This window comes from Carassius carassius, chromosome 37, assembly GCF_963082965.1.
Source record: "Carassius carassius chromosome 37, fCarCar2.1, whole genome shotgun sequence".
Classification (NCBI taxonomy): domain Eukaryota; kingdom Metazoa; phylum Chordata; class Actinopteri; order Cypriniformes; family Cyprinidae; genus Carassius; species Carassius carassius.
The window spans coordinates 23,286,611-23,302,842 of NC_081791.1; the positions used below are offsets into that span (position 1 = coordinate 23,286,611).

The window sequence follows — 16,232 nt, forward strand, 5'->3', positions numbered from 1 at the left end:
ATAAATTATTACTACTGATGACAACCCTGACATGATTCATCAGTGGATGTTATTGGTTTGTTTTATGCTTTTCCACTTGTCAGTACAGCATTATTTGACATGTTTTCCGTTTTCATATTTATCACACGAATAGCATGATTGAGGATTTCCATGCTTTCAAGCTGTTTGAAGCATGTTATTGCATTCTTTTTTCCAACCCCCCAACTGGAATAACATGCAGCAATGAATCGTTCACAGTCAGACCAGGATATCGGTTAAGTAAGACGAATGTTGATTTCATGTCGTCTTGAAAACAAACTGTATCCAGCATTTTAACTACGAGCTTCTCGCTGGCATTCCTTCATCATGTGCTACTCAGTGCATGTCACTTGTGAATAGACGGAGTTCATGGAGTGAGAAAAAAAGAAAGAAAAGAGAGGCAGAGAATTAAAAACAGAAATTTAAGCTTGCCTCTGTTTCTTCCCTCTAGGCACTTTGCGGCTTGTGAAAAATGTGCTGTATATTTGAAGGGTGGAGTCACGTGACCCAGACAGGGTTCATGAATCAGAGCGCATAATTATTTCTAAGAGAGACGAAAAGAAGAGAAAGAGGGAGGGAAAGAGAGTGAGAGAGGCAGAGAAAAGGAAGAAGAGAGAAAGAAACGACCGTGTAGTGTGAAAGGGACTCGGAGGCGCGCTTCTTGTCTTCACCTCGCGGATTTCAGTCACAGTGGGTGAGTTTAACTTTCACAGAACCGATTAAACGATGTTTTTATTAGTTTAGGTACTCTCTTGTGTCTATCACTTACGACACATATAATAAGGGGGAAGCTGTGGTGATTTAAAACGAAACTTGGGTTAGATACACCAGAAGCGCGAGAGAGCGATGAAAGAATCGCAACTTTTTGTTCGTTCGTTTTGCTCGCGCGACTCCGTGCTCTTGTATTCGTCTAATTGTAGCGCGTGCGCTGTGCGTGTGTGTGTGTGTGTGTGCCTGTGTGTGTGCTTTCATTTATTTATTTTCGTGCGGCGTTGATGCTTGGCGTGCGAGTGTTTTCTGGAACCGCGATGCGTTTACGTTTAAGCATACCTTTACCTGGTGAGTTGACCCTTGACATCTGTAAACCATCTCTATGACAGGTATTGTTTTCCTTTTAGCTTTAAGTGTTAATGTTGCAGCCCCGTGGCTTACGAGTTTTAAGTAGGCTATGTGTGTAAATATGAGATAAGCTTATGCGAAGTATTTTGTACAGCTTGTGGTTAAGGGAAAGGTATTTTGAAAAGCATCTCATGCAGTGTTGTTTTATTAATAAAACTCAAATGTGGTAGCAATTACAATACAGTTTTTTTAAGTTAAAAAGAATGGGTTCTCTATACAATGACAATGAATGGTGTTAAACCTCAAAATGGATGCAAAATCCCAGTATACAATCCACACAACTCATACACTATATTCTTTTGTCTTTTGGAGCCAAAGGTTTGTGGTAATGCAAGGGACCAAATAAAATTAGCATTTTTATCCACTCATAATTTTGACATCTGCCCTAGTTCCGCATAAGAGAAGTGGTCATGTGTCAACAAGTTAGATCTTTTTAATAAATTGATTGATCCAATTTACCAAAACTGAGCTGAATGATTTATTCTGGTTCTTGGGTTGACTCAGTAGTACAGACACTGGAACGTTGTCAGTTAATTCGGGTTTGTTTGACACATAAACCCATGTTATGGCTTCTGAAGACTTGGGATGTAGCATATGAGATGTGTGGACTGTACTAAAGTATCACTTTGAGGTAACATCTACATACTGGCTTTGTAAGTGCTGCATTTCTTCTGTTGTAAGAAGTGACAAAATGCATAAAAATGCACACATCAATGGCTTTTTGTTGGCTCACTTTTTCTCTTATATTACCTGATAGCTGAACTTCAGTACTGTGAAGATCCATTGCATTGACTGTAGCACCTGTTCTTTGTTGGTTTGGATCAGTCTTTGCTTTTCAACATGTTGTGTGTGAAATTTTCATGAGCTGAAAAGTTGTTTTTTTTGTAAGTTTATGCCAGCAGTGTTTAATATTGTCAGAACCAGTCATGATTTATGGTGTCTTCTTTTAACATGTGATAGAATGTTCACATCCAAACACACACATCTGGGGCAGAGGAGCTATATGAGTGCATTACAACATTAAAAACAACAGACTTACTCAGCACATGCACAAACAAATGTATACACGGCTCTTTTTAAATGAGAAAGGAATGGGCCAGCCCTTTTCTGTCTTCAGATGTTTATGTCTCACAGATCAGCAACATGAGTTTACATGAACTCAGACAAAAGAAGCAGAGACAAGGAAAAACAAACTATTGTCAGACCAGATATTCACGTTCCACCAAAACTAAAACTCCCACTCTGACTCCAGCGGGACTGTGGAGTCTGATCTCAGCGGTACAGTAACTGTAATGGAATACAGGAGTGTCTTAATGTGTTTGTGTGTTTGGGTAAACTACTGTCATTATATTCTTGAGTGTATTTTCCCTTTTGAGTGACAGGGAAATGTGTCTTTTCTTAACCACAGTATTAGATTTACAGCATCACTTACTGAATATTTTATATCTTATTCTTAGGATTGTTTTTATAATACTGTAGGTACACTGCACTGTACACTACAGTACTTTCACATTTCTCTTTTGTGTAAAATAATAATAATAATAATAAAAGGTAATTGTAGCTTTTTATCTTACTATTTGAATTTTTTTTCTTAATTCTGAAACTCGTACTGTTTTCTCGTAATTTAGAGAAGCTGAGAATTCAGAGACACAAGTCATATTTGTGAGGTGTAAACATAGAATTTAGATTAAAAAAACTCGTAATGCTGACTTTCTCACAATTCCGAGTTTACATGTTGCTTTAAAAAACAAAAAAGTAAATTGTGACTTTTTATATCACAATTCTGACTTTTTTCCTCTCAATTGTAAGTTTATATCTCAAAATCCAGATTTTTCTTCTCATAATAAAAAGTTGGTAACACTTTAGATTAAGGAACACATTCACAATTAACTAAGAGTTTTCCCACAATAAACTCCTAATTACTTTGTTATTAATAGTTAGTAAGGTAGTTGTTAAATTTCGATATAGGGTAGGATTAAGGGATCTATATGTTCATGCAGAATAAAGCATTAATATGTGCTTTATAAGTAGTAATAAACAGCCAATATGCCAGTAACATGCCTGTTAATGAGCAACTAGCTAATAGTACTTAATGTTCCCTAATCTAAAGTGTTATCAAAAAGTTTATAGCTCGCAGTTTTGACTTTTTGTCATAATTCTGATAAAAAGAGAAAAAAGTCGCAATTATGTTTTATTGTTGTTCTGTAGCTTAAATCAAGCATCCATTGTTCCATTGTTCCAACTTCTTTTCTTTTTTTTTCAGTGTAAAATTCCCATTTGTTTTTGCATGCATGTTAAGTAAGTTTGACTTGTTGCTTGGACTATGTGTGTTACTGAACATAGGAGATGTTTCATGAAGACATGCATGCTTAGACCACCCCACTGTCTGTCTATCTGTCTAGATCCCATTTTTTACTTCAGTCTTCAGCTCATCTGTCTGCTTTTTGGCTTGTAATCATAAATCCAGGAGTTTATCCATGACTCTCTCAGGAATTTTGGGGGGCAATAGAATGTAAGTGGCAGGGAGGGCCTGAACAGGTAGTTTATGGGGGATCAGAGAAGGTGGGGGGGACTTTGTTCTGTACTCTGTAATTATGAAGGAAACCATCAGATCACTGCTTCCCCTGTATATTTTTGCAGGTGTGCAGGGACGTATCCCTTTGACTGCGTGTGTATATAAGACTTTATATGTCAGCCTGTGTGTCTGTGAAAGCCAGAGTGTGTCCGACATCTGCTTATAAAAGTTCCTGTGTGTGTCAGGGCTTTTATTAATGTGTCTGTGTTAGTGTGTGTGTTTATACCCATGAGTGCGAATGCTCCCCGTGCCAGTGCTACTGTAATGAGCGCCATCTATTACCTTCTATTGCTCTGATTAAATAAACTGTGTTCATCTGAAATGGCTAGTTTAGCTCAGCGGCCATGTCATTTGTTTTTATAAATCTGATTTCTTGTCTGATTACGCTATGTAATAAACCACAACTACAATCTAGCAACGATCATGTTAATGCTCTGATCCTTAACCAATTATTTAACCTCATTTCCCACAAAGAAATACTGCAAGCCACAGAGGAATACTGCAATAAATAAGCTCACTGGTCGTATTTGTTTTCTTTCTGTTCAGACGCTTTATGGGTTTATAAACAATGTCTCTTTTTTTGTTGTTTATCTGTTTATGCCTGTGCTCACCTTGTTCATATCACATTGCGGCAGCGGAACAGAACTGTCTTTCATCCACTCCTTTTATCCCATCACTCTTTCCATTGTTCCCTCTCCTTCTTCTATGTGTCATAAACCCATCCAAACCTAGGAAGTTTGGTTATTTGTTTATTTATAAAAAGAGAGAACTCTTCAGAGAACTCTAATTTAGTTTTGTAAAAAACTGTTTATGTTAACTTGATGTTTTTATTTAATAATATTAACATTTTGAATTATATATATAATAGGGCTGCAACAAATGATTATTTTGATAATCGATTAATCTAACAATTATTAGAACGCTTAATCGACAAATCATCGATTATTTTTGCTGATTAATCAGTAGACATTTATTGATTATTCAGCTTTTGCAATTATTTAAAATATTGAGTTATCCATATTCTAACAAATAAATTAAGGGAATCACTTCAGCTTTTAAAAGTCATATTATGTAATTACAGTTATACAATTAATTTATACGAATAAATATATTTGGCACACAATATGATATTGCAGAGAATCTCTCTTATTCAATTATTTTTATATTATTTTATAATTATTCAATAATTAAATAATTATTTAATTAACTAAAATATATATATTTTTAAAGAAACAAAATAAAGGTTAAGTGATAACATGTTTAATTATTTTGATAAACTAATATTCACAACATAATCTGTCTTAAAATACCTTATAGGGTTATGATAATCAAAACAGTTAGATCAAGCTTTGATCTCTGCAAACCAAACTATAACTTTAATTAAATGTTTTATTTAAATAAATGTTTTCCCCACTAATAAAAAAGATTTTATCATTAGCTAGCTCTACACTGGAGAGCTGCTTTATAACAGAAAATCAAGTTGTAATTCTAACTGAAAGTGACACTGACTCTGCTTTTTCATGTTTAATACTGTAAAACTGCTTGATTCAAGGCCATCTATTGCATAAAGTGCTATATAAATAAATGTGACATGACTTGGACTTTATTGGAGGACTGAACTACAGAGCTCGTGCAAATATCCACATCGCTGTAATCAGATGCATTTTAAACTGCTGCCTTCTCAATGGTTTCAGTTTTTGATGTGTTTATTTTGTCATTGAGAGGAAAGCACGCCGTATATATTTACATTCTCATTCAAAGGTTGCTCAGCAGCCTCAGCTTTGCCTGCCTTCACTCTGAAGCACTGCCGCTGCATCTTCTTCTCTTGAATTGCATCAGGAGAACTGATTTACAGTCTCGTGCTACTGTAGATCGCCATACTGGTCAAATCGCGTTATTGCAAGCTCTTACATTAGGTCATATGACATAAAACAACTACTCGACAACAAAAACATATTGTCAATAATGTCAACTAATCGTTTTAGCCCTAATATATAATTGTTAATTATTTAAAAAAAAAAGAACAACAATCATAATAATAATTCAAATGTATATATACATTTATTTGGAATCTGTCTATCTATCTCTATCTACAACTCTAAACAATATATGTATATATATATATATATATATATATACAGCTCATGAAAGTCAAAAATCCAGTATCTCAAAGTATTATAATACTTATATTTGAGTGAAAATTAAAAAAATATACTGTCAAACAAAGTCATTTCAAACACTTGGTAGAGCTTCACATAGACTGGACTGAAGCTGGAGTCAGTGCATCAAGAGTCATCACGCACAGACGTCTTCAGGAAAAGAGCTACCAAACCACTTCTTAAACAGAAACAACATCAGAAGCTTTTACCTGAGCTAAAGAGAAAAATAACTTCTCTGTTGCTCAGTGGTCCAAAGTCCTCTTTTCAGATAAAAGTCAATGGAGTCTAGAGGAAGACTGGAGAGGGACAGAATCCAAGCTGCTTGAAGTCCAGTGTGAAGTTTCCGAAGTCAGTGATGATTTTGGGGTGTTGTGACGTTTGCTGATAATGGTCCTGGTGTTTTAACAAGTCCAAATTCAATGCAACCATCTAACAGGAGATTTATGAGCACTTGATGCTTCCATCTGCTGACAAGCTTTATGGAGATGCTTATTTCCTTTTCCAGCAGGACTTAGCACCTGCCCACAGTGCCAAAACCACTTCCAAGTGGTTTGCTGACCATGACATTACTGTGCTTGATTGGCCAGCCAACATGCCTGACCTGAACCCCATTTGGAATTTATGGGATATTTTCAAGAGAAAGATGAGAAAGATTCGATCCAACAATACAGATGAGCTAAGGGACGCTATTAAAGGGATAGTTCACCCAGAAATTAAAATGTGATGTTTATCTGCTTAACCTCTGGGCATCCAAGACGTAGGTGACTTTGTTTCTGTCAGTCTTATAATGGATGTGAATGGGAATCACGGCAAAAACATACAGTAATAATAATAAAAAAATAAAAAAAAACACAAAAAAATAATTAAATAAAAGAATTAAACTTTTCAAATATATTTTTTTGTTTTATTGTATGTTTTAGCCTCGATTCCCATTGACCTCCATTATAAGACTTACTGACTGCAATGGTTTGTTTTAAAAATCTTGGTTTGTGTTCTACTGAAGAAACAAAGTCACCTACATCTTGGATGCCCTGGGGGTAAGCAGATAAACATCATAGTTTACTTTTTGCGTGAACTATCCCTTTAAAGAAACCTGTCCTTCAATGGTTCCTCAGCAGTGCCACAGACTGATCGCTTCCATGCCACAGCTCACTAATGCTGGAGTTTGTGGTTAGTTACCAAGTATTGAGTGCATAAATGAACATACTTAAAGAACTTGAGCTTTTCTGTTTTACCAATCCTTTTTTTTTTTTTTTTTTTGTAAATATTCTACTATTTTGAGCTACACGATTTTTGACATTCATGTGCTGTAAGCTTTAATCATCAAAATGAATACAAACAAAAAAAATGTTTGAATTGTTTTACTTTATATGTAATGTATCTGGAAAATATGAAAGTTTCACTTTTTAAGTAAAAAAAATGAACTTTATATATATATATATATATATATATATATATATATGTGTGTGTGTGTGTGTGTGTGTGTGTGTGTGTGTAGAGATATATAGATGAATATATAGATAGATACGTAGATATACTATTTTATTTTCACTTACAGTATTAATTGTTTTAGTTTAGTAGTGGAAAATGTTAATGACAGTGTTAAATGATATCCAGTGTAATATGAGGTAAGAGCACACATGGTTTATTGTGAATGACGGGATGTTTGGGCCTTACAGCTGGGTCTGTGAGAGTATATAATACACTCTTTTAAATTATTACTTGAGGGACAAGTTATACCCAAGTGCTGTGATAGATATTATGGCATTGTCAGTGTTGTACAGTGATTGGGTGTGAAAAATGTTTGTTGGGTGCCAGGAAAGAGTTCAGTGTCAGACTGGTTTTAATTGATGGGATATGTGTCTCTGAACCAGAAGATCCTCTATCACTCTTAATGTTTTGCTACCATTTGCCCTGCAGAAGGCAGAGGAATTGGAACGTGTCAGTTTTATGTCCCACAATAAAAAGGTTTATGAAGGGCTTTCTCGGAAACGACTGCCTGATGACAATGATACGCTTTGTTTAATTTTGCAGCGGACCAATTCGGCGAGGCTATATTTTATTATTGTTTATTAATGCCCTAACGACTGTCCCCTGCTGTGATGCCGGGATAGAGGATTTAGTAGGAGAAAATACAAAACAACAAATGAATCATTAAAAAGTTATCTTTCTGCATTAATGTGTATTTGTATGTGCATGTTAATGATGTCTGGCCTTTGAACCTTCAGCACTTAGTTCTGACCCTCCTTATGACCATGTGACCTCCACAGCGCCTGGAGGTTCCTCAGCTGCAGACTTTCCACACAATGCGTCTCGTCTCCAAACATCTTTCTTCAATCGATTCCACACAGATTTCATTCAAGGTTACAGCACACAGTGCTGTGTCTTACTGCAATGTCTCCTGTGCATAACAAGCAGACATCCAGTTTTATCCATCGAAGTTTGCTGTAAACATCCCTCAGACACATATGCTTATGTTTTATGCAGGATGTGACAATTATTTTTCAGCAGAAAATATGCAAACTACAAGCAGATCTCTTCTTTTTATGTTCAGATGTGGTTAGTGTTTTCTGGTTTATGTTTTGCATGTTCAAACTATAGTGTGCCTGGGAAATGTGAGGCGTTTTGTGAAGCATTTAAAACTTTTATTGTGCATCCAATTTAGAAATCTGGGCATCAATAAACAGACACTTTTACAAATTAAAGGTTCTTTATTGGCAATTATGAAACACTTTTAACATCCCTGAAAACTTTCCAATGCACAAAAGATTCTTTAGATTATGAAAAAGTAATTTAAGAACTGTTTGCTGAATGGTTTTCTAAGGAACCCAGAATGGTTATTCGATGGCACTGCTGCAAGAACCTCCAGTTTGTGTTTTCTGGTTGCATATTTAACTATTGTAGTGTGCTGGCACTATGCACTACCACACTCTTAAAAATAAAAAGTATTGGCTTTGCTGGTTAAATGCAGAACATTTAACCTTTTATTCCACAAAAGGTTCTTTAGATTTTACACTTAGAAAAACTGGCTCCTTTAAAGGGTCATCGGATGCCGACATGCACTTTTAAGTTGTTTGAACGAAAATGTATGTTGGCAGTGTGTGTACACAACCACCCTATAATGATAAAGAAACACCCAGTGTTTTTTTAAATCTCATTAAATCATTTTCCCTTTCTAAAAATCGAGCGTGACGTCACACAAACAGGTCTCTCCCATGATACTTTGATTGACAGTGGTGTTTCAGCACAATCTGGACTGGTGTCTGACTTTAGACCCACTCTGAGTGAACTGTCATCAATCTGCCATTGCTTTACCAGATGTAGACAAGAATGTCTCCTAAGCGACTGAGGTGTTTTATTCTTGGATCCTTTGTTGGATCATGTTTGTGCAAATATTTTGTGATCCATCACCTCCAGAAGAAATTGCCTTTCCTAATAATGTGCCAATTAGCAAGTTGAATGCGGCTAAAGTAAACAGTCTCTCAGAGAGCGACATAGAAGACAGGGGCGGGGACAGCAGAGCTCATTTGCATCTAAAGACGCATGCAATAAAAAGGCTTGCTGTAGACAGAGCTGTTTTTGACAGGGTAAAAACAGTGATGTTTTACACTACCATTGAGAAATTTTAACCAAACTTTGTTAAAGACGTTCATTAAGATCCTGAAGAATCATATTAACTTGTGGAAGTTGACCCCTGTAAGAACTGTTCAATGAAAGTTTCTTAGGGGAACCATTATTATGGCATTTTTTGAGAAATTCCCCTTTTGGAACTTTAATTTTGAGCTGCGTATTGGTTGGGTTTCATTACACTGGGTCTGATTAGTTGAAAGTGTATTTCCTTTTCCTTTGTGTTTTTACTAACTTTTTAGGAATGGTTTATATTTGCTCTTTAAGCGAGCTTGATACCTCTTGTAGAAGTTTCCAGAGCCCTGGTCTGCAAGATCTTTGATCTGAATCCATACGCCCCGCTCATGTGGCCTCCGCTATATGGTGCCTCTGCCTGTCTGGGGGTATTTAAGAGAATACAGTTGGATGTGTCAATCCGTCTTAGCACTGATCGACAGCGGGAAGGCTAATGTGGAAAGTTAAAGTAGGTTTTAAAGTAGAGCGCCATGAGCTTAGGAACGAAGGAGTGGAAATATTCAGAGTGTAGACAGGAAATGAACCCAAACCGCTGTACCATCCCAAATCCGTCACAGCTTTGGAGGAAGAATGGATTGCGGTTTTAGCCAGGCAGAGGGAGGAAAAAAATAACTCACCATCGGCTCCAGTGGTTAATGCCTCCTATGACGCCTTGGGTTTTTATAATACTGCGTACCAGTTAGGAATGATTTTAGTGATGGCTCAAAAGCTACACAACAGGTCAGACTTTTGGAATAATAATAATAAATGCTGAATTGGTGCTCAAGAAACATTTCTTATTAATACCAATGCTGAACACAGGTGTGCTGCTTAATATTATTTATTATTTAATATTATTGCGGAACAGCAAATCAACATATAAGAATTATTTCTGAGGGATCACGTGACACTAAAGACTGGAGTAATGATGCTGAAAATGCAGTTTTGCATCACAGGAATAAATTACATTTGAACATAAATGCAAATGTAAAATAGTTATTTTAAATTGTAATAGTATTTCACAACGTTACTGTTTTTTTGTTGTGTTTTTGATCACATAAAGGCAGCTTTGGTGAGCAAACCAAACTTCTTAAAAATATATATATATTATTCCAAATTTCTGACCATTAGTGTAGGTCTCAAATTGCCATTTTCCAAGCAAGAACGCGATACCTTCACAAGCAGAGACACTTGATCTGCGAGAGGCAATTCTCTCGTTGAAATGGATACCTTTTCTTCCTCTAAACACAACCTGCTTACCCTTTTCACAGTGGCAGACTGCAGTACTTCAGAGGAGAGTAGACGTCAGCAGCCTGGCTGGGCCCAGCCCCGAGGAGCCATGAATCACATAGAGCTGATTCTGTCAGAGATACACAGCGCATCACCCAACCATGCCAGGAGCATTTTCTCTCTCTCTCCATCTCGCTCAATCTTTCTTTCTTTCTCTGTGGCTAATAGGCCTCAGCATGCTCTGCTAATGATGTGTTTGTTCTGTGAGGAGCAATGTAGAAACAGTGGTGAAATCAGGCTTTTGGAAAGTCCCAGCCTGTTCTTGTAATCCCTGTAAACTTTGGGTCTGAGGTGGGTGCCCCCCGTTGCCCCCCTCTCGGCCCAGAGCGGGCTAGAGGAGTTTGAATGAGCATGTGTGTAAGGGTCAGCCAGAGAATAGCAGTAATGAGAGAACATGTGTGTATGTACTTATACATGTGTGTGTATTTGCGCCCCGGGGGCCCGTGCCAGAGAGAGCGAGGGCGAGGGCCCTAGAATGAGCTCACTTTCTGCACAGCCCGCCTGCCATAAAAGCAGAACATACTCTGTAAAACTCTTTGCCGATGTGACTCATGAAAATACGTAGGCGCCAAGTGTTTTATTAATTCATTATTGTGTTTGGGAAAATTTTAGGAACACACAGATCCCTTTTCAATCAGTTCCCCTCTTCTCAAATGGCTGCATGAGATTTGGATTTTCCCCGGCTCCCTTTTTTTCCTCCTCCTTTTCCACTATTTTTCTGCTTTCTTTTTCTCTCCCTGTAAAAGCTTTTTTGGGCGTGATTTTGATGTTTTTCTCTGCTTTCTCTCTGTCTCCCGCAGTTCGCCTTGTTTCTGTTGTTCTGCTTTTTATTTTATTCCCAACGTTCTCCTTATTTTGTTTCTTGATGTTCTTACTACTGGTAAGAGTCAAAAGTTCAGAAGACTTAGAGTTAATGCAAACCCTTAAATATTATAGTGAGAGCCAGAGTGAAATTGTATTTTCAGCAGACCATTTGTTTAGGCCATTTCTATTGTATACTGGATATAGTCCAGTCATTTTTGTGCTGTATTTAGTCCAGTTTCTAATTTGTATCCTGTGATCAGTAATCTATCAATTTTATCAATGCAGAATAAAAGTAAATAAAATATTTAAACAGCCAAAAAATTAAATATATTAAAATCAAAATGTATACAAATAAGAAATACAATAAGTACATTTAAAAAACAAGTAAATATTCAAATGTATATTCATTAATTTAAATAATAATCTTATCTTAATTTGAGAAAATAATACAGTTCTTGTCTTATCTTGAAATAAATAAATAAAAATAAGAAATAAATGTATTTGAATAAATAATTACACTTAAATAAAAAAATACATTTAAATAATTAAATACATTAAAAAATGAATGCATTAAATACATATAAATAAATCATTAAATTAATTAATCCGAGAATTAATCTAAGAAACTATAGAATATTTTAAAGTTTTATCTTATCTAATTTTATCTTATATTAATTGACTCTTTTAGCATACTGTATAATGATATCTGATCATATTTCATGCCTTGCATATGACAGTAGAAACTAAGCATTTCAATTGAAATAGAAGTCTGGTAACATTCCCAGTGGATATATAAAAAATATTTCCCAACCTTGACTGATATTTGTGGAAAACACAATTATGCTATCATTTTAGTTCACAGTAACGCTTTCAGTTCAGCAAATAGCACATTTGGCCTGTGAGCGAGCAGCTCCACTCCACTTCAATTGCGAAGAATTTATCCTATGCTGCCTCGGTCTCCAGAGTAAACACGTTGACTTCGGCAATGTGTGGTTTTGAATGGTGAGCTCTAAATGATATCTGTTACATATGGAACAGTTCTGAGGGGTCACGGACAGAGCTGCAGCGGGAGTGGGAGGGGGTTTGGGGAAGGGGGGCGATGTGGGCAGGGATGGGTTCGAGGGCACACAGTCGCAGATGAAAACCAGACCTGGAGAAAAAGAGAGAGCGAAGGAGGAGGGGGAGAGATGGCAAGGCCCTGTTGTGGCTGGCTATGGGCGTGTGCCTATCTGCAGAGCTCCTTGCTTAGACGTGGCCACCCTAGCTTGGATGCACATGTGGAAGAGTTTACTGTAATGGAACTCTAAATTAGTGGTGGTTTGAAGCTGCCTGCAGCAGTAGGCTGTAATTAACTGGCTCTGCTGAACGAAACAGAACCAGAGAGGCTGGAGGCAGTGTGTGTTTGTGTGTGTGTGTGTGTGTCGGGCAGATGTGTATACTGGAGCCACGAAAGAAAATGGCACACTGAGGGAGAAAATATTTGTTTTAGCATGTATTAATGAATGTCTTTGCAATACATTCTTACAAAAGATTATGTCCTACTTTGTTTCTTTGTGTACTATTATTTACCAAGGGATTGTTTTTTTGTTTGTTTTTTGGATTTCAACTTTTTTTCCTTTTTGTTATATAAAGGTCTTAGAAACATTTAAATCATGCTTGCATCATTTATTTTTCTGCTTTTCTAATACATTTTCTGTAAATAATCCATCATAAAAGTAGGAGTATAAATAATTGAATTATATTTGTGTGAAAATGATTTATATCAATAAAAAAATGACTTTACCTCAGTTATACATCATTTGCACAATTTGTAAAAAATTATAAAATAAAAAAATGAGTGCACTTGGTCACAGTGTCATTGAAGAGCTTGATATGAAATATGGGACATGATGTATAAAGGAATCAATGTTAAATCAATAGGAAATTATTATAGTCCTTTGGTTTTGGTATCATTTTTTAGCATAATTTTTTAAAACAATTCTATAAATAAAACTAGTGCATGACAGTAAAGAGCTTGAGATGAAACTCAAATCAGTCAATAAATATTACAGAAGCCAAATTGTCAAATCATAAAAGTGTGAAAATATTATTCAATTGTGTGTATTTATTGGATGAATAAAATAGTAACATAAAATTTTGCCTTAGTAAGACAACAAACGGAGTCATCCTTTTTTTTTTTTTTTTTTTCGATATGTTAAAAATATCACTTCCTTCACAGAATGCTGTTAAACAAAATCCGTAACTTGATATGTAAAGTGATATCATGAAAAAATGTATAAGAACACTTTTACTTAGTCCCGTGATGCCTGCATATCCACTGTTGGACATTGTTAGTAGACAAATTAAACTAATAATAGTTTAAGAGTGTAAAAGCGCCCAAGAAAAACCCTTGAGGTATGTGTCTGTTACACTTGGAAAGATGTTTCTTAGGGCTTCATTGTGTGAATTACAGTAGAGCTGTTATGGAAAGGGAGCTCAGTATTTCTCTCAAAGACTATGTGTTCAGGTGCAAGTGTTTTTTATGCGACAGTGAGAAAGAGACAGTGTTTGAATGTGTGTTTTGGAAAGCCCAGGCTTCTTTCCTGGCCAGAGTGCCCCCCAGTGCCCGGACTCTGTCACTGAATCTGTCTCCTTTTTCTTTCTTTCTTTCTTTCTTTCTTTCTTTCTTTCTTTCTTTCTTTCTTTCTTTCTCTCAGCTCGGTGTATGTTTACGACAAATTCATGAGCACGATTTTTCCCTTGCTTTTTGCCCTGATTCACAAACCACAGCATTTCCAAAAAGCGCTGAATTCTTTGGCTCAGCTCGTTTTTCAAAAACCACATTTAAACAACAAGCCGCCAGCACCACCCACTCATAAAAATCACTCATGGGAAAAGGAACAAAAAATGGACAGGGACAACCCATAGATAGGTTTTGTCTTATTGAAAAGTGTGAGTAAGAGAAACACAGAGCGAGATGCCAAAAAATCGTGCAAATATCTAAACATCGTTAAAAAAACAAATGTTTTTTGTGAAGCAAAACTGCTTAATAAAAATCAGAATTTTGTGACGTTTCTGGTTTCATTTTTGAAATGGAAGCGAAGCTTCTCTTCTAGTTCCTCATCTTCTCCACTGGAGCCCATGTTGGGGCCTCGGGTCTGTGAGAGGCCGTCTGTAGTCGTGCAGGGCTGAGAGACTGGCAGCACAAACAGAGAAGCTCTTTCTTGTGGAGTTTGGGTGATTTAAATCATATGGAATAGCCTGGAAACACCACAGACGTCTGGACACCTTTCAAAACGGAGCAGACAAGAGCTCTCTCTTTCTCCCTCCCTCTGTTTCTCTTCTCCTGCCTCAACCGAACTTTTTCCTAACCGCTTTATTATTTTCCTCCCTCCCCTTCGTTTCTTTTTTTGCTCTCTTTCGTTTTTACATATCACCCCATCGGTTTCCCTCAGACTCCACCCTCCTTCTCAAGCACACAAGCGCTCTTATGCACCGGCTGCTGGGTTGTTGTTAAACTGATGTGAGAAACTCGCAGATTGCTGTTTGTGAGACGTTAGGGGTTCTTAAAAGATTAGTTCATCCGGAGATTAGCATTCTGTTATCATTTATTCATGCTCATGCCGTTCCACACCTTCCTTTTTATTTCGAACAATGTGCTAGTCACATTTTCTGTGCAATTTGAATGAATGGAACTGGAGCAAAAGTTTTATTTTGTGCAGTATATTTCAGATCTTTTGAAGCCGTATGATAGCTTTGTGTGAGGAACAGACAGATAATTTATTCTTTAAAAGCCTTGACATCTGCTTCATGTCCTTGATGAATTAACGAGGGAACTAAGTGAACAAATCATTCTATTCGTTGAATCGGTTGACCCGATTCACAAAACCAGTCTGAATGATTCATTCTTGAATTGGTCTGGTCCATATAACCCAATGAGTCAGTGATCCAGTCGCAAGTTTTTTTCATATTCACTTGAGTGGAAGATTATGAGTGAATAACGAAGAATGAAAGTAATTTGGCTTTGGAATGGCTTGAGAGTGAGTAAATGTGCGGTTTGCACAGGAGTTTGGACTCACTGAACTGTTTTCTACTGTTTAGAATTCTTTGTACAAATGCTTAACTCATCGTATGTGTTTCCCTCTGAAGGTACGTCCTGTCAAATGAGTGAAAGCCGAGCCGTGACACAGATCTGAGAAGTTTGCCAACATTGTCACACAGGCCGTTGAAGCGCACGACAGGCCCAACCAGCCTTTGGCAGTCAACCGTCACCATGGCAACCAATAGGGAACGGCAGGTGGGTCACATGACTGGCTTTCCACCTGCTGTCTACCCCTTTGCCTTCAATTCCATGCGGAGCCACTCCCCCTTCGATCTGCTGACCAATAGTAGCCTGTTTGGACGGTTTGGGGCGGACCTTCCCAAAGAGATGGCAGCGTTGTGTGAGTATTGAACCTGCTCCGTATTCGTTTATTAACAGAATTAGCATTCGCTTCTTACAAAAGATCGTGTTTTGGGGTGTTTCTTCAGCCACTTTTTTTTGTCTTGATTTTGATTTTTGATTTTTTTTTTGTGTGTTTTTATTTATAGCATAGCGTATCTTTTTTTTTATAATATATGTAAAATAGAATGCAATTTGCATTGAAAAACTTTTAAAATAGTGTGCT

At 36.7% G+C, this 16,232-nt stretch overlaps 1 protein-coding gene across 1 annotated transcript in view; it reads left to right on the top strand.

The window, feature by feature from the left end:
* Positions 1–557: 557 nt before the first annotated feature.
* LOC132118426 (retinoic acid receptor gamma-A-like) overlaps positions 558–16,232 on the top strand; it is a 55,314-nt gene continuing 39,639 nt past the window's right edge. The window contains exons 1-2 of the mRNA XM_059528260.1: positions 558–712; positions 15,715–16,007. Coding sequence (XP_059384243.1) covers positions 15,839–16,007 — 169 coding nt within the window. The 5' untranslated portion in view covers positions 558–712; positions 15,715–15,838. The remainder of the gene's footprint in view (positions 713–15,714; positions 16,008–16,232) is intronic.